The sequence below is a fragment of the Trichomonas vaginalis genome, chromosome VI (assembly GCF_026262505.1).
Source record: "Trichomonas vaginalis G3 chromosome VI, whole genome shotgun sequence".
Classification (NCBI taxonomy): Eukaryota; Parabasalia; order Trichomonadida; family Trichomonadidae; genus Trichomonas; species Trichomonas vaginalis.
Window position 1 is genome coordinate 17,697,884 of NC_067208.1, and position 20,668 is coordinate 17,718,551.

Sequence of the window (20,668 nt, forward strand, 5' to 3'; positions counted from 1 at the left end):
GGTAGTGGGGCTTCCAGGCACTTCGTGCCTTCTAGCCCTGAGGATGAATGAGTATAATGAAGTTCTTATATACGGGTCTTCCAGGAGCTTTTCACAAAATATATATGTTTTTCATGTTTTGTCAAGATTTCATCGTAAAGACTTTGTCAAGATTTCATCGTAAAGACTTTGTCAAGATTTCATCGTAAAGACTTTGTCAAAACTTCATCGTAAAGACTTTGTCAAAACTTCATCGTAAAATCAGACAAAAATAATGTTTAGGGTAGAAGGTTAGATATAACCTCTTTTCTAACCTCTTTTCTACCCTCTTGAATTTGTCAAGATTTCTTCGTAAATGTTTTGTCAAGACTTCTTCGTAAATGTTTTGTCAAGACTTCTTCGTAAATGTTTTGTCAAGATTTCATCGTAAAATCAGACAAAAATAATGTTTAGGGTAGAAGGTTAGATATAACCTCTTTTCTAACCTCTTTTCTACCCTCTTGAATTTTCATGAAATTTACACCAAAAATATACTACTAGGGTCATTTACGAAGAAATCTCAACAAAGTCTTTACGATGAAATCTCAACAAAACATAGACAAGAAAGTTCATGAGAAATTAGATGAAGAAGTCTTAACAAAGTCTTTACGAAGAAATTCATGAAAATTCAAGAGGGTAGAAAAGAGGTTAGAAAAGAGGTTATATCTAGCCTTCTACCCTAAAATATATTTTTGGGTCATTTACGCTCATTTACGAAGAAATCTCAACAAAGTCTTTACGAAGAAGTCACAATAAAACATCTGTCAAAAACCGCTTTTTAACTTCACTTAAAATGCCACGTAAGCTACGTAAGAATATACGTAAGAGGAAGAGAGCATTGAAACATCCAATAGTAAAACTGACACCACAACAACAGTTGCAACAACAAATGCTGAATGACCCCACTATGTTGCAACAAATGTCAAGCAATCCTATGCTTTTAAACCGAGTCATTGGTGCACAGAGTGGAGGTTTAAGAGCGGGACTTTTAGCGAAAATGGCAGGCTATGGTGGAGCTGCAGACGGAACAGCCTATAACCCTCAAAGTCAAATGAATTTGAGTTCACTCAAAAATCAAATAACAGATGTCAAAAAGTCAAACATAGACATACAGAAGCAAATAAGTGAAAACGAAAAGAAACTAGAATATGACAGACACACAAAGAAACTCAATGAGTTAAACGTAGAGAAAAAGAAGAAAGAAGAACAACTGAAAGAACTAAGTACAGAGGAATATGCGAAAAAAGTGTCAGAAAAAGCAGCAGAAGTAGCAAAAATGGAACAAGATGTTGTAAATTTGAAAAACCATACTACTCGATATAAAGTACTGAAAGATGAAGAAATAAAACAAAAAGCCCTGAAGACATATATGGATAGCGATGAGTATAAAAAGAAGTTGAAGCAAATGTAAAGGCAGAAAAACTTTTACAGTTGCAAAACCAAACCGTACAGTATGAAAACTTAGCACAAGAAAGTAAAAATAACGACGCAGCCATGCAAAAGGCAATGAAAAGCGCAGAATATATAAAGCTAACAATGACTGGTTAGATGCCCAAGCCAACGCTAAAGCAGCCCAGCTTATAGGGTCAATAAGGACAAAAATACAAGCGGATGAAGACAGTTCAAATGAAGCTTTAACAAATGCTGACTTTAAGAACGCCTTCGAAGCTCTTCATAGTAAGGTGAAACAAGTGAACGACTTCTCATCTGGAAAGAAACTGAAGTCTGAAGGTTTCGACAAAGAGTTAAAAGAAGTAGCACAAAATATGACGAAAATAACAGATGCAGCAACGAGACAGGCAGTTCAAAGTGCCTATGACGCCGTTAGAGCAACTGTTGTGAAAAGTCAAGAAAAAGAGTTACAACAGACCAAAACAGACCTAGTAAATGCTTTCTTAAGAACGAAAAGTCAGGTAGGACATTACGCTGCAGATGGAACATATGTGCCAGCTGGTGGAACTTATATACCAGCTGTGGAACTTATATACTAGCTAGTGGAACTTATATACCACCAAACCCTCCAAGAGAAGCACCTGCACCAGGACTACCTAAAACATTTACATCGTCACATGGACAAGACACAGGCATGCACCAAAACCAACACAACAACCAACAGTTCAAAACCCTGCACAACAACCACCTCCACAACCAGCACAACAACCAACACAAACCAGCACAACCAACAGTTCAAAACCCTGCACCAACAACCACAAACAGAGCAAGGACATAAAAGAAGTAGAGAACAAGGAAACCAAGAATTCTTAAAAATGCTTAAAGAAGAGTGTGGTTTCCCAGATACTGTTGACTTTAGTGACAGATATAAAGAAGCTATTGAAAGTTCAAGGATGGAAATACTGACCCGAACCTATTTAGCTTTATGGCTCAGCACCAAAGGATATAATTCAAACCTGGAAAATACAAGCTCGCTAAGGGATATGATTTAATAGCATATCATCCAAATGACATGAACGAATTTACTCCGAGATATTTGATGTCAGAGCTAAATGACAATACAACTTTCGTCATGAAACGCGTAAAAAATAGAGACGGAACGAAAGAAAAAGCTTTATGAATGCGGATGACTAGATAGGGAAATTGTTAAAACGGTCTCGGAATATATGAAATGCCAGCAGATGAGGTACAAGAAACTCCACAGGAAGAAGTTCAGATACAACCAGACATGGAAGAAATAGTTCAGCAACAACAGCTAGAAGAGCCTGAAGGAAACGAACAAGTCCTTCCTTTGGAAACTAACTTCACAGAACTAGATGAAGATTTGGAACAGCCGAAAAATCTTGACCCTCAACAAGAGTATGCGGAGAATATGGAATCTTTCCAAGAGTCTAAAAAAAATTCGGCTGACATAGTAGAAGAATATCGAAAAATGTTTGCCGACATACAAAAGACTCCAACACCAGATGAAAATATCCAGCATAGAATGGAAGAACTGAAAAAAAATGTACACAAATACAACAACCCTTTTTACTTACGAGCATTTAACGTTCAATCTTCGGATGAACTCGGTGAAGATAAAAGGTTAAATTTCAAGAAAACATATAGAAATGAAACATTGTTTAAAGTTCATTCAGAACCTAACCAAGATGGAAACAAACCTACTTTTGTTTCTGCAGACGATGGAACTACAATGAGATGGGGTCATAAAGCTAACCCGGATAGGTGGTTCATAAACTTACAACCTCAATTCCAAGAAGTTGTAGACGCAATGGAAGTCAATGGTGAACCAGATATAGCTGGTATTTTAAGCGCGGCTTTAATGCCATTGAAAGATATGAAACATGCAGATATTTTGGACCAGTATGAAATGAACATGGCTGATGGAAATATAACACCTGACGTTCTAGAACATTTATCTCAAAGAACTACACAGAACCATAGAGATGGTATATTTGGTGAAGAGTTTAGAAAGAAAGTTAGGGAGAGCGAAGGAAGAGAACCTATTGTACATGACCTTGCAAACGAAAGTTTACAAAATGTCATAAAAACTTACTTTGCAGACAATGAACCGAGAAGGGATGAATATTTAAGAAAACTCAAATGGACAGTACCAAATGAAATGTTAGTATTGAAAAACATGTTCCTTGACAAAATAAAACCAACTACAGAAATAAACGACGCAAGACTGAAAGATTGGGTAGAAGCTTTCCCATTCACAAAAGATATAGTTGGTAACATGGAAAGAAAACCAGAATGGCTACAAAAACATATATTTGGAAACGAGCATATTCCATATGGACAGGCACTGTTTGAAGAGCTTGAACCGGAAACTCAGGAAAGAGTCATGCAAACAATACGCGAAGACTCAAATACAACTATGACAAACTCTTTCTAGGATATAGGTTACCTGAGATGGGCGACCAGAGCCAAAAGGCAAAAAGGACATGGGAAATTTGCAACATACTAGATGAACATAATGCAAAGATGCAACAACTTCAAGCAGAGGGCAATGAAGGAAAAAGAAGAGTTAAAAACTCAGTCAGGAAGAAAGTAAAGCTTGGTCGTGGGTTCTATTATGACATATAAATCCAACTATTCTATATTTTTACTCATATGAAATGTACGCCGCTCAGAATATAACGCCAACAGTTTTGGATGCTATGAATGGAAATGTTTCCGAATGGTATAACGAATGCGACAATGCCATTAGAAGGTCAGAAATAGTTCCTGGAACTTACGAATATACAACTGCTGTTTCTTATGGAAACGTAGGTGAGTTTGGAGAAGGTTCTTCAACAACAGTAGATATTGCTTGCGACAGGTTTCATATATTTCTATTGACAACTCTTTCTTATACGTGGAACAAGACATTGAAATAAAACCTTCTGCCAAGTTGTCTGACAAGAAAGGTTGCAATGGAATTTTCTATGTCGGATACCAATATGCTCCAGAAGTTTTCATGGGATATAAGATATATTCTAACTCTGACTTAGTTCAAACAGTAACATGGGCAAACTATGAATGGTTCGCTTTGAGAAACTCAGTACAACCACAAGCTAGAGAACAAACAGACCAGTATGCAACTATTGAGAAAATAAGAAGACTTGACCCTAACGTTCCAGGAGTTTATGTTGACCTTTCTGGACAAACTGCAGCAGCAGTAACCAAAGTAAAACTGAAACTTAGAGTTCCTTTGTCATCTTTCCTCATCTTCAGGTTTTTAAGATACTTGCCAAACTGGGCAGGAAAAATTTCTATCGAACTTACTCCAAGCAAAAATAACTTAGTCATTGCACCAACACAAGACCCATTCACTCTTACAGACGTAAAGGGAGCAAATCAAACGTCATTCGCCGACTTTTGCAAAGACAAAGTTGACTTAGACTTTGGTTTCTCAAACCTCAACACTGAAGTAAACTATTATTTCAATGCTGCTGGAACTGCTTGGGACCCAGTTAAGTTCACATGCGAAAAGTTTGAATGCAAGAGAATAGAAAGCAGACTTGCAGTCTATATGTTGGACCCAGATATTTCAAATGCTTTAGCTGCCAAATATATTGCAGTTCCACTTATGTTCCCTATACACCAAATATCTGTCAAAGACTTTGCAGGTGAAGTTGGAAACCAAAGTGCTGACCCAGGTGCAAGAACAGATATTGCTTAACAACTGCAATGAAACATGCAGATACTATGTTTGTACTGTTCAGACGAACTATAAATGACTATTCTTGCTTCTACAACCCTGGTATTAAATACCATATAAACATAGATGGCAAATACTATCCAAGAGAAGAATATTCTACAGTTGAGGATATGAGGTCATACAACTTGACATTAGATGCTATGAACTTTAACAACAACTTCACAACAACCATTAACCCTGAAATGCAAAGTTCTATTATGCCATATGTGAAAGTATGGACTCATACAGGAGGTCAAAAACTCAATATACAAATGGAGACCGTTCAAACTTTTGGCTTGGCATTCCATTTGCTGACTCAGAAGACTTTATGGGTGGTATTTCAACTGTTGGTACAGTTCAAATACAATATACTGGTGACAGAGACGGTCCAGATGAATGAAGCAAAGAAGTTTACAAAACCAATAGCACTTTTCACGGAAGATGCTCTTTTGAAGATTCGTTCGATGAAACCTGCTGGGGCTCCTCAGATTGGCATAACGACAGCTTCCATCGAGCAGATTTTGGCAGCAGGTCAGTAAGTTGTTCTTGAACTGACTTCTCTCCGTCAAATATTGACAGTACGCCAGTTTTGATATAATATTGTATTATAAACTTACCTTTAGAAATATCGGTCAGTTTTGTTGTTATATTTTTGTCTGCTTCAAGAACTTTCACCATCTCGGTTATACCAACTTTCTTTGCTTTATGAAAATATTTTGGTTCAGCAAAGACTGCTATTCTATAACATTTTCCATTGTTTGTAAAGAACTATTCTGTCAATGAACTTGTATTGTTTGTGTGTGTAAACTTTGTTTTGCTTCAATTCGAAGAGATACTCAAATACGTCCATCTTTTTATTCTAAGTAAAATGTCATTTCCGAAAAATAGAAGCGTAAGTGTTTCAAAAGGTTTAATGGCGGTGGCAGATGTGAAGTTAAATTCACCAACTCAAACAAACAGTCAAAGTGTTGTTGTCAATGTCAAAGAAAGAGATGTTGAAGTGGGGAAACCATACGAAGACGAAGATGGTATAACAATAGTTCCTGTAAAAGAACAACCAACATATCCTGAAGTTAGCAGAGACTTAAGTTCTGTTGCAGATATTCGAAACGACTACCAACAACTTAAAGACAAACTTAAAACTCAGGAGAAGATTTGTCAAGCTTTGGTATAATGTTAAACTTGGTCGAACACAACCCTGTAAAAGTGAACTCATATGTCATCGCACCTCATGAAATTTTGAAAGAACTATTGAAACTTTTGACAGAGGCAGACGATATAAACATCAAAGAAATAGAACCCGACATTGCTTGCTGTGGTGTTTCATATAATGTCATTGACAAGATATACGTTATGAAAGGAGGTGAAACGTTGAACTTAAAATATAGTTTCCCAGACGTCATAAAAATATTTGACGACCACAACATTTCATTAAAATTTACTTGCTAAGTAAATGGCAGAAGACATAGTGGTTTATACTATTACGACTAAAAACCCTGAGTCATATAATTCTATAACAACAAACTTACAAAGTCCTCAAGGACGATATTGTAAACTGACCTTAAACACGATGACGACTAAAGCCTGTTTTGCTCTTTTGACACCAGAAGACTTTGTTGTTGTGAATGGTAAAAAATACTTCTTTGAAGATACTTACTCAGATATACCACCAACAGGTTTTGTTGACTTATTTAATACTTTAAGGACGGATGTAACATGTGCTGCAACTAGAGCAGGTTTCATTATGTTTGGATGTCCGACTGAGTTTAGTATAAACGATATGAGCTATAATACAAAACTTATATCTGGTTTTTACTACCAACAGTTTCCTATAACAGGAAAAGGTGTCATACAAGGTTTGTCTGTTCCATTGACTTTAAGTACACCTATTTTATATATTGTTTCAAACTTAGGTTCAAAGTGTTATTCGAATGTCGACAGAAACTACTATGACCAAAAGATACTCATGCGTATAAACAACACTTTCTCTGCTGGTTTGCCTATTGTTCATTCGAATGCAGAGTTTTCAGCTTTAGTAAACTCAAACACTTTAGCAAACATAAACTTAACCTTAGTTGACGCAAACTTTGTTCCTGTAAAACTTTTATGTCCTATGTATTTGTCAATGACGGCAGAAAGTTTCGAATTGGAAGATGCAACTGGTGAAAGTATTGTACTACAAGAACAACTTCAACAACAAATAGCTCAAGAACAACAAATGCAACAAATGGAACAAATGCAACAACAAGCTCAAGAATAAAAAAATATTTTTTTTTATTTTTATAAAAATGTACAGAATAGACGTTTCAGATTTTTATGACTTCCAAGCGTTCAGAAATATGTGTCCATTTAGAGACTATAACAAAGCAGTCGAGAATTTGAAACGTTTAGTCATTTATGTCGACTCTGCCCCAGAATGTTATGTCATGAAAGAATGGGATGTTGTCTTTAACAAACCAAGAGCACAATAGTTTCAGAACAAGAATGTAGACAGAAACTTAAGAAAATAAAAGTCGTACAAGTTGGTATGAAGATGTTAGATGCTTGGGATATCTTATTGTCAAAGTTAGAAGATTTTTCAGTTCGAGGTATAAAGTTTATACACCTTCTCCAAACTTCTATTCTATCTTCACTGGATATAAATACGAACAAGTAGAATGGAAAGAAAATTATAGAAGCTTGGTTAGACCATGTCAAAGAAATTATATGCAATGGAAACGAAAGAGTCTATGAGTATATCTTATGTTGGTTTGCAAACATCTTACAACATCCAAGTGCTAAAAATGAAACTGCTCTCATTATAATTGGAAAACAAGGAACTGGTAAGAACACTTTCTTTACAGATATCTTATGCAAACTGTTAGAGGGCTATTCGAACCGAATATGACAAACTTAGAAAACATCTGCGGTAAATTTAACTCTTCAATAGAGAATATGAAACTTATAGTATGTAACGAACTTCAAAGTATAGATACAACAAAAGTTTTAAACTCAGATGCTTTGAAGAGTCTTATAACAGACAAAGTTGGAGTTGTTGAAAGAAAATATAAAGACCAAAGAGTTTGTGAAAATGTTGCAAACTTCATTATGGTTTCAAACAATGTTCCGATGAAGTTAGAAAGTTCTGACAGAAGATATGTAGTTGTCAGAACGTCAGATTCTCATATGCAAGATACAGAATATTTTGACGACTTAGCAGAAACTTTGACACCTAACTTTTACAACCACTTGTTCTCATATTTCATGACATTAGATATTTCTAAGTTCAATCCAAGACAAATTCCACATACCGAAGAAAGACAAACATTGTTAGAAGCAAACAAGAGTGTATATGAACTGTTTATAGATGAGACTAACTTTGAGTGTTTAGATGAAAGGTCATTGTACGATGAATATAAACAATATTGTCAAGAGTATGGTTATATGACAGCGTCTAAACGAACATTCTTGGCAAATGTCAAAAATCTTTTAGATGTTCAGAATGGTATATACAAAGAAAATTTTTATGAGTAAATTTAAAAAAATATTTTTTTATCCGATAGAAAAGATGACGAAATATATTTCAGTAAATAAGTACATGACAGAAGTCAAAGAAGAACTAGACCCATTCGCTTATTTGAATGTTTACTTCTACCATTTTGAAAAGTCTACATTTGACAAAGTTTGGAACATCGAACCAGTTAAGTTTGCTATTGTGACTAAAAATGGTGCGAAATTTGAAGACTTAGACATAGAAGGTTTGTTAGCAGTCAAAGAAAATTTTGACAGAAGGTTCTCAAACCTTAAAGAAGGCAAAGCATACAAACTTGTTATACCTTATGAACCAAAGAAAGCAGACGACTATGAATATTATGAGTCTAAGATAGTTGAAGTTCAAGGTAAATTGGGTAAAAAGATTTTAGAGTCTAAGCCAGTGTTTGCTCCTAAAGAGGAAGAGAACATTGACATTGACCCAGAAATGTTCTAAAAATAAAATTTTATTTTTACATGTCAATTCTTCTCTGGCTCTGGTTCTTCTTCTCTCTTCTTTCTTTCTTCTCTTCTCTACTTTCTTTTCTTTCTTTCTCTCTTCTTCTTCTTCTTTCTGGTGGAGTTATGTCAAATTTCTCAGAACCATATTTTGTAAAAGTTCTTTGTCCTTTAATAGCTCTTCTATTCTGTTTTCTATTTCATCTTCAAGAACAGCGCATGTGTCTTCTTTGCATTCTAAGAACTTTTGTTGGACTTCATCTTTCCAATCGGCGTCATCTCTGTCAACAAGTCTGTCATTGACAAATTTTAAGACTGCTCTGTAATGTTTTATGGTTCTTGTCATATTCCCAGAAACAGAACTTTAGAACAAATTCACCTTTCTTGTTTACACTATGTAAGATTTTATGGTCGACAGATGTTTTGCTGTCGAAAAGTTTGTCTCGAATATAGATAGCGAAATCGCTAGACATTTTCAAAAAGATAAAAATTTTAATTTTTCTAAAAATATGTTAGAAAAAAAGTTTGCTGACATTGACAAGAAATTTGAGAATGTTTTAAAGAACAAGAGGAAGTTAGAAAATGCTCAGATAAAACCCATACATGACAAGTTCTTATTTGCTCAGAATGGTATAACAGGTCTAATTGCACCACCTGGGTCGGGTAAGACTTTCACTTATCTTAAAATGGCTGCACAACAACAAGAACTAGATGAGAAGAACCCATTCTATGAGTTAGTAGTCATTTGTAGTACTTCTGGTCAATTTGACCAAACCGTAATTCGTTCAAAGATATTATAAAAAGTCTAAGTTAGTATGTATAAAAGACTCTGAGTTGTTAGATTGGATAAAGAAGTACCAAAGAAGAGTTTTGAAGTACAATGCTATAAATGAGTATATAAATTCGAAGTTTAAAGACCCAAATGAGGAAATGCAGAGAATATTAGAGAAGAAACACTTCAGAAACAAACAGAAAGAGATAGAATACATTTCGAAGAAATTGCAATCTTACGATTGGAAGACTTACCCTCATAGATGTCTTCTTATCTTAGATGACTTTGCTTCTCATCCTTTGTTAAAGAACAGAGAACAAGACATGTGTCGAATTCTTAAGAAGCTCAGACACTTTAACATTTCAGTTGTCATTTGTGTACAGACAGCCAAGAGTTTAAGTAAGGATGTAAAGAGAATACTTACTGACATTGTACTTTTCCCTGGATTGTCCGAAGACGATTTCATGGAACTTATGAAAGAGTCCATGGCAGGTAAGTTTGACAGACATGAACTATGGGAGAAGTACAAAGTCATACAAGACCCTCATACTTCTTTCAGAATTCACATCTACGCGAACAAAGTTCAAATTGTAAAAAGTCAATAAAAATAAATGGTTCATTTACTCTGCTTGTTTGAAGTTGTCAAAATACTCTGTTATTTTTCACTGTTTTCATAGAGTTTTGGCTACCCCTGTAAAAGTCGGTCTAGAGAAATTTCATGAAATTTGGTCATTTTTTTCAGCAAAAATATATTTTAGGGTAGAAGGTTAGATATAACCTCTTTTCTAACCTCTTTTCTACCCCATATGTCCTTACTGAAAAAGTACGTGTTCCATATGTCATTTTACTCAGAATTTTACTCAGAATTCAATAAAAATATATTTTAGGGTAGAAGGTTAGATATAACCTCTTTTCTAACCTCTTTTCTACCCCAGTTATTTTATAAGCGTTTTACATGGTAAACATTGTGAATTCGTGAAATTCTAAACAGTTTTGTAGCTTCTATTTCTTCTGTCAGTACATCGAATGTTTTCACAATGCCGAAAGTTTCTTTATATTTCTTCTTGACGTCAGATAGAAGGAAATCGTCAGCTGTTGGATAGTTTTTGTTCAGAAATGTCAACATGTCCATTTTATCTTCTGCTGGTTTCTCTACTTCTTTCTTTAAGTCAGCATAGTCGTTTCGCATACGTTCTATCTCTTTGACGGAGTAGTTATATTTCCTCATTGCTGCTTTACATTTTGAACATTGTGGGTTCATTTTTGCGTTATATTCTGAAACCTTACCTGCTAGTATGACTAAGGCGTCAATTGCTCTCTTTAACTCAAAAGTTGCGGGTTTTATTTGTTCGTTCCATACCTTACCCCTACTATCTTTATCTCTTATTTCCCAAACACATTTTGCAACTAACGAAACAAAGTTGTCGTAGGTCTTAAACTCCCCAGATTTGTATATGTCAGAGATGTTCTTATATACCATATCGCAATCTTTGTCCATGACTTTGTGGTTGCAATGAAATCCAAGAAACTCATAGTTAACCTTTCGTATGAACTTCTTTATTTCTACTGAGTCAGTTGCTTTGACTTCTATTTCGTCGAATTCAGGAATAGTTAGTTTTTGTTGTTGGATTTCAGGCAATTTGGGTAAATGGTCAATAATGTCCTGCATTTCATAAAGATACTGTTCATTTGTTTCATCTTTCGCACTACAGTCTAAATTACTTGTTAAAAGTTCTTGCTTTATCTTCTGGATTTTTGTTTCGAAAGTATATGAAGAAGGAATGAAGCTTTTCATCTCTACTAACATTGACGTAGGATTCATGACTAAAGAGTTTGGTGCTGTTGTTGCTAACATGTTCTTACAATAAAAATAAAAAAATATTTTTTTAAAAAAACCAACTTTATTTTTTATTTCGGGAAAACTCATGACAAATTCAAGAGGGTAGAAAAGAGGTTAGAAAAGAGGTTATATCTAACCTTCTACCCTAAAATATATTTTTGCCGAATTCATGAGTTTTGGTTGAAAGAATACGGTGGAGCCAAAAGTGGCTCGACCTCAAAACAAGCATTTTCTGTATAAAACTCATGACAAATTCAAGAGGGTAGAAAAGAGGTTAGAAAAGAGGTTATATCTAACCTTCTACCCTAAAATATATTTTTGCCGAATTCATGAGTTTTGGTTGAAAGAATACGGTGGAGCCAAAAGTGGCTCGACCTCAAAACAAGCATTTTCTGTATAAAATTCATGAAATTCATGAGGTTAGAAAAGAGGTTAGAAAAGAGGTTATATCTAACCTTCTACCCTAAAATATATTTTTGCCGAATTCATGAGTTTTGGTTGAAAGAATACGGTGGAGCCAAAAGTGGCTCGACCTCAAAACAAGCATTTTCTGTATAAAATTCATGAAAATTCATGAGGTAGAAAAGAGGTTAGAAAAGAGGTTATATCTACCCTTCTACCCTAAATATATTTTTGCGAATTCAGCAACAAAATTCAAATTGTAAACGGTTTAATAGAAAAAGTGTTATTTTTTCATGTCCGAAGACTCGAAGGTGCAACACTTCCAAAATACCGACGAACTCAGAAGAGCAGCATGGCAGTATGTTCTTGACAACTTCTTTGAGTTCTCCAGGTACACCTTGGAAAATGCTGAAGAACTCCGACACAGAGAATTTGGAGAAATTGCACTCCAATACTACCTTGACAAACAAAGGGTAAACAAAGGGTAAAATAAGACTAAAAACTTAACGTTTAAAAAGTGACATTTTTATGAGCTCCGAGTCACCGAGAAAACTTGGTCAGATGTTAGCAGCTTACTTCCCTGAGGAGGATGGAAGCGTTACATACGTAAGGTTCAAAAACAACGAACCTGGAATTGCGTACCAAATTCGCAATTACATGACCATGGAAGAGTACGAAAGGTTTCTACAAGAGAAACCAGCTCTAAACAACTCAGAAAAGAAAGAGTAAAAAGTTTAACTCGTAATTGTTTATTTTTTTACTTGTATGGGCAAGCTGCAAGAATGAAGTCGACTATCTCAGTCTTTGTCTTGACCAGTTGGACTGCTCTTGCGAGTACGTCTGTTTTGCGGTCTCCAGCTGGTGTCTGACCTTCGTAATTGCGCATGTTCTTGAGAGCTCCAACTGTAAATGGTTGTAGATGAAGAGTCTCTCAGACTGCTTGAGGTAGTCTTCACGGTCACGAACCGAATCTGTGGTACGAGTCGAATTGGTCGACCTTAGGGAAGAGACTGAAAGCCTGTCATCTTCCATAGGGGCTGTGGCATACTCTTTGCGTAAACGGTTCAGACCTTCTTCGAACTCTTGGTCTCTCTTCGATTGGGATTGAGATTGGAATTGGGGTGGAGGGTTTGACATGAACATCCAAGGGTTAGGGAAGTAAGGCATGGGTTGAGGAGGGTAGTTTGGAAAGCCTTGTGGTGGGTAGTTTGGAAAGCCTTGTGGTGGGTAGTAACCTTGAGGTGGAAATTGGTAGTAATTCGGAGGTCCTTGTTGGAACTGAGGTTGCTGTGGGAGCCTTGTGGAGGTGGAACCTGTTGTGGTGCTGGAGCATGCTGTTCTTCTGGCTGTGGAACGGGTTCAGTAGGTGGGACGTCGGACATTCGTTTGTGTCTTAACCGTCTTTGTTCTGAAACAATATAATATTGTCTTGAAAAAGTACAACATTGTCTTGAAAAGTACAATATTGTCTTGAAAAAGTACAACATTGTCTTGAAAAAGTACAACATTGTCTGAAAAAGTACAACATTGTCTTGAAAAAGTACAACATTGTCTTGAAAAAGTACAACATTGTTCTGAAAAAGTTCAAGACTTGTTCTGAAAAAGTACAGCTGTACTCAAATTTGAGAGACATTGTCTGAAAAAGTACAACATTGTTCTGAAAAAGTACAACATTGTCTTGAAAAAGTACAACATTGTCTTGAAAAAGTACAACATTGTCTTGAAAAAGTACAACATTGTCTTGAAAAAGTACAATATTGTACTGACTCAGTATGGAGCTTGACCCCTTAGACGAAGCAATTTATCTAATTGAGGTAAATGAAACCGTGAAGGAATATCTCAGCAAGTGCAAACCAAGCAAGTCCATTGGCTTCTGGTTGTCCAAGAATAGTGTCTTAAAGTTGGAAATTGAAACAGGTGTTGCAATTCAAGTTCCAGAAGGCACTGCATTCGATGATATTAAGGATGTGAAGAAAGAAGCCCTCTTGAAGTTCTTCATGAAACGTCCTTGGATACTACTTCCATATCGTGAGAGCCCAATTCCACGAATTACACAAATTCTCAGAGCACTACTTCACTACTCTGGACAGCCGTTCTTCATAACCTCAGAAGGCGACATCCAACCAATTCAGTAAACATCTCATTTTAACTTCACTTTTTTTATGTTTTTACTCACACTCGTACTCAACAGGTTTGTGTACAACTATTTCAACTGTGAACCTTGTATTGACCGGTCTTCCTGCAAATGCAAGTTCGGTCAATACACAATTTATGGTGGCAAGAAAGACAGTGGGGAATGTTATTCTGACATCTGTTGTTGCGCTCGAGAGAGAATTGAAATTCCAGACCCAACTCCAACACCAACACTCAAGTTGCCGAAGACTCATGTGAAGAAGAAGCCTTCTGGTAAGTTTCTTATAGCCATCTATATGGCACGCTTTGAGTAAAAACATTTTTTTTTCTTTTTTGAATGAAGCAAGTTAAATTCGTCCCACACCAATCTCAATGGACCGATGAAGAGTTTCAAGCTATGGTTGAAGGTGTTGAGAACGACATAGACGGCGAACTTGAAGGAGCTCAAACCACAATTGCAACCAAAATTGCACAAGTCAAGGAACAGATAGCTCCACTTAAAGCTACCAAAGCTACTCTTGACCTCATGGATAGTTACCGTTTAGAAGTAAAGAGTGGAATAAGACAATTAAAATTAAAACTTCTAAACTACGAAGCTATACTCCAAAAGTTAGCAGAAATGAGAAGACTTTACCAGAGCTACTTACATGTAAGGGACTTACCTTCAAGCAGTCCGACCAAAGATGAATTTTCTGACATTGTCCCAATTTTGTCCGAAAGTCAGCTCAGATGTTTTGAACTGCTCCCAATATATCCAGAATATGAACGTTTGCCTGAACTCTTCCGCAATCTCAAAAAACGTTTTTTGGTTCTCATGTTCGAAACTTTTATCGGAAGAGACAACAAACGTTCAGAAGAAGAACAAGATATTATTTTAAACTTGTTGTATGACATAACTGTCATAACAAGCTTTTTGAAGTAAAACCGCCATTCTCAAACCACTTCATTTTTTCGATGTCCGAACAAGCACCGAAGCCAAACTCAATGGAAGATGTCCTTTCAAGGTTGCCAGACAAGCGCCCAGTTCAACTTCAAATTATGAATTTGAAAGCTCATCTGACAAACACCGTTAAGACTCTCCAAAGTAGTCTTATGGAAGAGATGAAGGGACTTAAAGGTGAGTTCCTCATGAACCAAGCTTCCAATGAGAAAGTCCTGAACGATTTGACGGAAACCTTGCGCATTTACGCGAGAGAGAACCGAGACCTTGCCAGACTCATCTACCGTTTCTTCGAAGAGATAGACGCCATCTGGAAGGTACTCGGAAAGGACAGAACCTCCAACACCGTACTTCGTGAACACAGAATTGCCGAAGGAATTGTCGAGGAAGAAGAGAAACACGAAGAAGAGGAAGAGGAAGAAGAGGAAGAAGAGAAACACGAAGAAGAGGAAGTTTGGGCAACCCTTGTTGCCGATGACACTTACGAAATTTCCCAACCCTACCCATACCAAATCCGCAACAAGGAGACCGGCAAGGTTCTTACCCCAGTTCTCAACAACTTGGGACACTTGAACCTTACCCTTCGGAATTACGGTTCAATCTCCATGGGCAAGCTTGTCGCAATTCAATGGGTTCCAAATCCAAACAAGAGGACGAAGGTCAGACACATTGACGGTGACAAGCTCAACAACCGTAAGGAGAACCTCGAGTGGTTCTAAGAGTAAAAAAATTTTATTTTAGGGGGAAACCCCGAGTAAATTTAGGTGTTTAGTTCATTAAGTGGGTTAAATTAAGGGTAATTTGGACAATTAGCTCCCGACCTCTGAATTGGACTCTTTCGTCATCCCAGTTGCGTAGGAGGTCGTCCCAGAGGAGTTGGTAGAATTGCCAATCCAAGGACGATTTGTCCTCCCAGGCATTGAGGATGTACTGCTCGTAGAGTCTCATGACCTCTCCCTTGCACCAGACACCCTCTCCCTTGGAACGTAAGGCTTCTTCGAAGTGCTCGAATGCGATTGGCTGCGGGACCATCTGAAATGACACTTTTTGTCCGTTTGGTCAATGTTTGTGTCTCGTGCCATAGTCGACGAAAATACAGACAAACAGGTTATATATGAGTTTGAGACCAAGAATGGTGTAACTCGACCTGTCCGATTCAAATTCGAATAAAAATTTTTTATTTCATGCAATGTTTAACTATTTCTCTTCTTTAACACCCAGTACTTCCTTGATAGGACATGAACTTCGGTGAAAATTTTGTCCAATTTGAATTGACCCATCTTTTCACCGACCATTCCCATTTCAATGAGTTTGTTATAGCCTTCTTCGTTCGTCATGAGTGCGTCAATGTTCTCATAGTAAACCTTCACTTTGGATTTGACTTCGGAGAAGAATTTGTTGTAGTTGTCAAGGACTGCCTTTGCGAACTGAGGGTAAGACCAATGTTCGACAATAGGTTTTACTGTGGTTACTAAGCCACCTTGACCTTGAGTAAATTCGTATTTCAAAACAAAAGGGGAGAACCTTTCAACAAAGTTGTCGACCTTCTCATAGTGTTTACTCTTCATCGCTTGAGGTTTCTTAATGGAATATCCCCATGTCGAATTCATAAGCAATTTGAGTGTCATTGCAAGTTTGGGGTTTGAAGCTTTCCTAATATCATACAGTTGTTGTATGACTTTTCCAACTGTATAGTTCCTTCCTGGGAACTCACCGTCTTCGTTTGGAATTCCAGTCGGGATATATTGGACGAACCTCATGTATGCAGCGTTAAGGTCGACATAGTATATCTTTTCGTGAGTCGAACTTGTCGCAACCAATGGGTCCAGTTCGTGGAAATTCAAGTGAGTCTCTTATCTTCTGAGAAACTTCGCCTGCTATCTCATAAACATCGTCGAAGCAACCTGTTTCATATAAAACCTTCTGACCTAACTCCGATGCTCTCCAATACAATTTGACGTCAATTGGATGTCTCAATGGAAGTTTGTTTATAGCATCTTGAAGTTCTTGCAACCTCATTGGAAGTTCTTCTGGTTCAGGTTGGTATCCGAACAATCCAACTCCTTTTGGAACAGTGTACTTCTTTTGTGCTATAACTTTGTCTGGAACAACTTTTGGTCTTGCTAACAATGAAAAGTTTGTTTCGTCTTTTGGTACAAAAGTTTCTGTCAGCTTGTCATCTGGAATTGGTTCCAACAAACCTTTCTCGAAAAGAATGTTTACAGCTCTGACAATGTTGCACTTGCCTTTTCCGAACATAAGACTTTCGTTCAACATGAAGTGGTTGTGGACAATTGCAATCTTCAACCATGGTAAGTCTTTGTCAACAACATAGTCGTCATGTGAAGAACCTTTAGCTGTAGGTATGTTGACTCGGATATTGACATTTGCCAACGGTGCAATTTTAGCCAATTGACCTCTGAGCATGTACCTTGTCTTCACACATGACTCAAGATACTTCATTTTCTCTTCTGAAACAAGACCAGAGTTCCTGAGACATGTAAGAATACAAGGTTCATTGACAATTGTTTCAATTGAATTGTAAATTCCATACCTTGTCAAGTCAATGTCAGACTTATTTATGAACGGGAAGTATCCAGCATGTTGTCTGACTGCTTGAGGGTTAGGTTGGTACCATTCAAATTTTACACTTGCAATTCCTTCAATTGCATTCAAAATGTCTGAGTCGGAGTCAACCATTTGTTCTCTCTTTGTAGTCTTGAAAGCGTCAAGAAGCATTGCAGCTGTTGTGACATTGCCATGTGCATAGTAAATGTGACCGTCCAAATCTGTTATGGTTAGTCTGAGATTGTATCCTTTCTTATTTCCGTCTTGTATGGCAGCAAGTACACCCATGAAGCCTTCTTTGTTCTTTCCTTCGTCAAAGTTTACTGTAAAGGTTCGACCAGATGTAATTTGACTTCTAACTTCACGATACTTTTCATATGCATATCTTGTTCTTTCCATGGGAGCATGTTTGTCTTCACCTTTTCCTTTTTTCCTTCTCAAAGGATGCAATTGTTCGTCATGTTTCCAGTAGAATCTGGCAAAGCCGTCGTGTCCTTCAACTTGAGGTTCACTAACATCGAAAGGCATGTCCATAAGACGTTCTTCTTCTAACCTCTCTAATCTGTTTGGATAGTTTGCGCGTGCTGTTTCTAAGTCCATTTCGTAGCGAAGACCAGCCAGTTTGTCATAGACTTTTATGGGTCTTCCCTTCCTATATTTAAAATTCTTCGAAACTTTCCAACCATATCTTTCTAACTCTGCTTTTATTCTAGCAGATTTTCTATCCATTCTATATGGGGGCATTTTTATAAAAATAAAAAAATGTTTTTTCTTTACTTTACATAACCGCCTGCTGCCATAAGTCTTTGACGCCAACCCATACCAGCTAATGAAGGTTGACTTGGTTTAGTTTGGAAACTAACCTTTGGTTTTGGTTTATCTTCAGTTTTTGGCTCACCTTCTTCTATCGGTTTTTCGTCACTTTTTGGTTCACCTGACTTTACTTCACTTGCAGGTATGGTTGTGTCGTCAACATCTTCATAAATATCATATGCCATTTGTTTTTGTTTTCCTTTCAACTTTTTGTGTTTGTTGTAAAGTTTAGAATATTTCGACTCTAAGTCAATGAGATGTTCTATAATGAACTGTTGGTCAGTGAAGTATACCTTCCATCTGTTGTCTCGAAAGCTCCTTCAGACTTCAATATTTTATTTGTGAGAGTCTGTTTCTTTTTTGAGATACTAGCCGTTCCATTTCTATGAAAAGTGACTTTGTAGTTAGGGTTTGTATTTCCAGACCTGGCACTTTCTATTATTGAATTTTTCTCTTCATCTGTAAGTTCTTTGACAGGTTTTGACAATGGTTCTGAACTTTTTGTTTGTGGTGTCAAATCTACCGTTTCAACTTCTTCGGTCATTTCATCTCAGTAAAAAATTTTAGTTTGGTTTGTTTTCAACTGGTTGTTTAGGTTTTTTAAGTCGGTCTAAAACTTCCTGAGGTATAGGAAGAACTTGACAAACACGTGGTTGTGTAACTACTGGAAGTCGACAAATCCATCTTGAACCCATTTGTCTCAATGCTGTATTGTTCATTTCATCTCAGTAAAAAAATTTACATTCCCCACGTTTGAGGCGGTTGCGGTTGGTTGTTGTTTACCCACTGTTGTGCATGGTTATATCCTCTGTTAAAGAATCTTTCACCTTGGTCCATATAGTGTCCTGCTTGGTTATAGTAGTCATTTGCTTTGTTATAGTAGTTTCCTGCTTGTCTTCCTACATTGTCCATCCATCCTTGAACTTTTCCTCTTGTTTCAGGATTTGGAATAAGATTTGCTGCATCTCGTGCTACATCCCAACCTTTCTGTACAGTTTGTATAATAGGTTGTGCTTTCTCTTTAAGTATACCTAATGTACTCAAAATCTTCCTTCCAACTCCAAATACACCTCTGGCTATTGTTCCCACTGCGGGCAAAAATCTGGATGCAACTCCTGCTAATGCGCCAAATAAACCCATTTCTTATAGGATAAAAATGACGAATCCAAACAAGGACCCGTATGTTTCTAAAGCAACAAAGAAAGCACTCATGGTAAAAATCTTTAGTTCAACACCAAATGCTTGGTTTATGGATATCTTGGAAAACATTCCGAGGTATAGAGAAGATGGACCTCCATACTGGCTAATATTTGTCGGTCAAAACACAAGATACTGTGAAGCCATACCATTACAGTCCAAAAATATTTTAGATGTGAAAACTGCTTTGACAATATTCGTTGACAAATACCATCCAACAAAACTGACATCTGACTGTGAACGTTCTTTCAAATCAGACGATATTAAAAACTATCTGCGTTCAAAAAATGTAAACCAATATTTCATTGTCGACCAAAACCATTCTGCTCTTGGTGTCATTGACAGTTGTATAAAAATCTTAAGAGACTTAAACCAACCACAAAGTGGTGAGGTAGATGAAATGTCATATGACGACAAATATAGACATTTCTCCATGGCAAAGATGAGACAAGTTTTAAATATTTACAATAGCCGTAAACAAAAAGGTTTGGGAAACCACTCCCCCGAAGAAATGAAAAACAACCCTGACTTAGAGAAAGACTATATATTTAATAGTTTAGTCAAAAGAGACAAACAAGAAAGAATGCCAGGCTTCAAACTTCAGAAAGGTGACAAAGTAAAAATAGAAATACCTAAACGCGACCCATATGAAAATACTATTGACTATGACAACAATGGGAACTCGACAGGTACTCGCATTCGTGTTCGTAAAAATAGAAGAAAGTATACAAGAGAATATTATGAAGTTTTAGGCAAACATGGCAAAATGTACAGACTGCAAGCAGAAGATAAAACTACTATTGTCAGACCTCGTTTCAAACTTGTTAAAGTTCAAGGTGGTATACTTTCAAAGACAGTTCCTAACAAATATAAGACAAC

The 20,668-nt window shown here is 36.7% G+C and overlaps 17 protein-coding genes and 5 pseudogenes across 22 annotated transcripts, besides 1 other annotated feature; 14 read left to right on the top strand and 8 right to left on the bottom strand.

The window, feature by feature from the left end:
• Positions 1-20,668: part of a mobile genetic element that runs on past both edges of the window.
• TVAGG3_0884180 lies at positions 812-2,009 on the top strand (annotated as a pseudogene). The gene has a single exon. A coding segment is annotated over exon 1 (1,198 nt).
• TVAGG3_0884190 (protein of unknown function, DUF4106 family) lies at positions 2,088-2,462 on the top strand (the record flags this gene model as incomplete). The annotated part of the gene is made up of 1 exon (XM_051250540.1): positions 2,088-2,462. One exon carries the CDS (start codon positions 2,088-2,090, stop codon positions 2,460-2,462), a length of 375 nt encoding a protein of 124 aa, XP_051086015.1.
• Positions 2,642-3,868, top strand: TVAGG3_0884200 (protein of unknown function, DUF4106 family; the record flags this gene model as incomplete). The annotated part of the gene is made up of 1 exon (XM_051250541.1): positions 2,642-3,868. The coding sequence occupies one exon, from the start codon at positions 2,642-2,644 to the stop codon at positions 3,866-3,868; it is 1,227 nt and encodes a 408-aa protein (XP_051086016.1).
• TVAGG3_0884210 lies at positions 4,092-5,137 on the top strand (annotated as a pseudogene). Its single transcript has one exon. A coding segment is annotated over exon 1 (1,046 nt).
• On the top strand, positions 5,164-5,694 carry TVAGG3_0884220 (protein of unknown function, DUF4106 family; the record flags this gene model as incomplete). The annotated part of the gene is made up of 1 exon (XM_051250542.1): positions 5,164-5,694. One exon carries the CDS (start codon positions 5,164-5,166, stop codon positions 5,692-5,694), a length of 531 nt encoding a protein of 176 aa, XP_051086017.1.
• Positions 6,069-7,415, top strand: TVAGG3_0884230 (annotated as a pseudogene). The gene has a single exon. A coding segment is annotated over exon 1 (1,347 nt).
• On the top strand, positions 8,703-9,122 carry TVAGG3_0884240 (protein of unknown function, DUF4108 family; the record flags this gene model as incomplete). The annotated part of the gene is made up of 1 exon (XM_051250543.1): positions 8,703-9,122. The coding sequence occupies one exon, from the start codon at positions 8,703-8,705 to the stop codon at positions 9,120-9,122; it is 420 nt and encodes a 139-aa protein (XP_051086018.1).
• Positions 9,249-9,470, bottom strand: TVAGG3_0884250 (uncharacterized protein; the record flags this gene model as incomplete). Its single annotated transcript, XM_051250544.1, has 1 exon — positions 9,249-9,470. The coding sequence occupies one exon, from the start codon at positions 9,468-9,470 to the stop codon at positions 9,249-9,251; it is 222 nt and encodes a 73-aa protein (XP_051086019.1).
• TVAGG3_0884260 (protein of unknown function, DUF4106 family) lies at positions 10,220-10,501 on the top strand (the record flags this gene model as incomplete). Its single annotated transcript, XM_051250545.1, has 1 exon — positions 10,220-10,501. The coding sequence occupies one exon, from the start codon at positions 10,220-10,222 to the stop codon at positions 10,499-10,501; it is 282 nt and encodes a 93-aa protein (XP_051086020.1).
• On the bottom strand, positions 10,837-11,157 carry TVAGG3_0884270 (organellar and viral DNA polymerase type B; the record flags this gene model as incomplete). Its single annotated transcript, XM_051250546.1, has 1 exon — positions 10,837-11,157. The coding sequence occupies one exon, from the start codon at positions 11,155-11,157 to the stop codon at positions 10,837-10,839; it is 321 nt and encodes a 106-aa protein (XP_051086021.1).
• Positions 11,184-11,751, bottom strand: TVAGG3_0884280 (organellar and viral DNA polymerase type B; the record flags this gene model as incomplete). The annotated part of the gene is made up of 1 exon (XM_051250547.1): positions 11,184-11,751. A coding segment is annotated over one exon (568 nt), but the record flags the coding sequence as incomplete, so codon positions are not given.
• Positions 12,667-12,867, top strand: TVAGG3_0884290 (uncharacterized protein; the record flags this gene model as incomplete). Its single annotated transcript, XM_051250548.1, has 1 exon — positions 12,667-12,867. One exon carries the CDS (start codon positions 12,667-12,669, stop codon positions 12,865-12,867), a length of 201 nt encoding a protein of 66 aa, XP_051086023.1.
• Positions 12,931-13,520, bottom strand: TVAGG3_0884300 (annotated as a pseudogene). Its single transcript has one exon. A coding segment is annotated over exon 1 (590 nt).
• Positions 13,911-14,273, top strand: TVAGG3_0884310 (uncharacterized protein; the record flags this gene model as incomplete). The annotated part of the gene is made up of 1 exon (XM_051250549.1): positions 13,911-14,273. The coding sequence occupies one exon, from the start codon at positions 13,911-13,913 to the stop codon at positions 14,271-14,273; it is 363 nt and encodes a 120-aa protein (XP_051086024.1).
• Positions 14,301-14,585, top strand: TVAGG3_0884320 (uncharacterized protein; the record flags this gene model as incomplete). The annotated part of the gene is made up of 1 exon (XM_051250550.1): positions 14,301-14,585. The coding sequence occupies one exon, from the start codon at positions 14,301-14,303 to the stop codon at positions 14,583-14,585; it is 285 nt and encodes a 94-aa protein (XP_051086025.1).
• TVAGG3_0884330 (uncharacterized protein) lies at positions 14,609-15,071 on the top strand (the record flags this gene model as incomplete). Its single annotated transcript, XM_051250551.1, has 1 exon — positions 14,609-15,071. A coding segment is annotated over one exon (463 nt), but the record flags the coding sequence as incomplete, so codon positions are not given.
• On the top strand, positions 15,226-15,930 carry TVAGG3_0884340 (cytochrome B-C1 complex subunit 6, mitochondrial family; the record flags this gene model as incomplete). Its single annotated transcript, XM_051250552.1, has 1 exon — positions 15,226-15,930. One exon carries the CDS (start codon positions 15,226-15,228, stop codon positions 15,928-15,930), a length of 705 nt encoding a protein of 234 aa, XP_051086027.1.
• Positions 15,980-16,243, bottom strand: TVAGG3_0884350 (uncharacterized protein; the record flags this gene model as incomplete). The annotated part of the gene is made up of 1 exon (XM_051250553.1): positions 15,980-16,243. The coding sequence occupies one exon, from the start codon at positions 16,241-16,243 to the stop codon at positions 15,980-15,982; it is 264 nt and encodes an 87-aa protein (XP_051086028.1).
• Positions 16,405-18,523, bottom strand: TVAGG3_0884360 (annotated as a pseudogene). The gene has a single exon. A coding segment is annotated over exon 1 (2,119 nt).
• TVAGG3_0884370 (uncharacterized protein) lies at positions 19,156-19,311 on the bottom strand (the record flags this gene model as incomplete). Its single annotated transcript, XM_051250554.1, has 1 exon — positions 19,156-19,311. The coding sequence occupies one exon, from the start codon at positions 19,309-19,311 to the stop codon at positions 19,156-19,158; it is 156 nt and encodes a 51-aa protein (XP_051086029.1).
• Positions 19,331-19,732, bottom strand: TVAGG3_0884380 (uncharacterized protein; the record flags this gene model as incomplete). Its single annotated transcript, XM_051250555.1, has 1 exon — positions 19,331-19,732. The coding sequence occupies one exon, from the start codon at positions 19,730-19,732 to the stop codon at positions 19,331-19,333; it is 402 nt and encodes a 133-aa protein (XP_051086030.1).
• Positions 19,749-20,625, top strand: TVAGG3_0884390 (uncharacterized protein; the record flags this gene model as incomplete). Its single annotated transcript, XM_051250556.1, has 1 exon — positions 19,749-20,625. A coding segment is annotated over one exon (877 nt), but the record flags the coding sequence as incomplete, so codon positions are not given.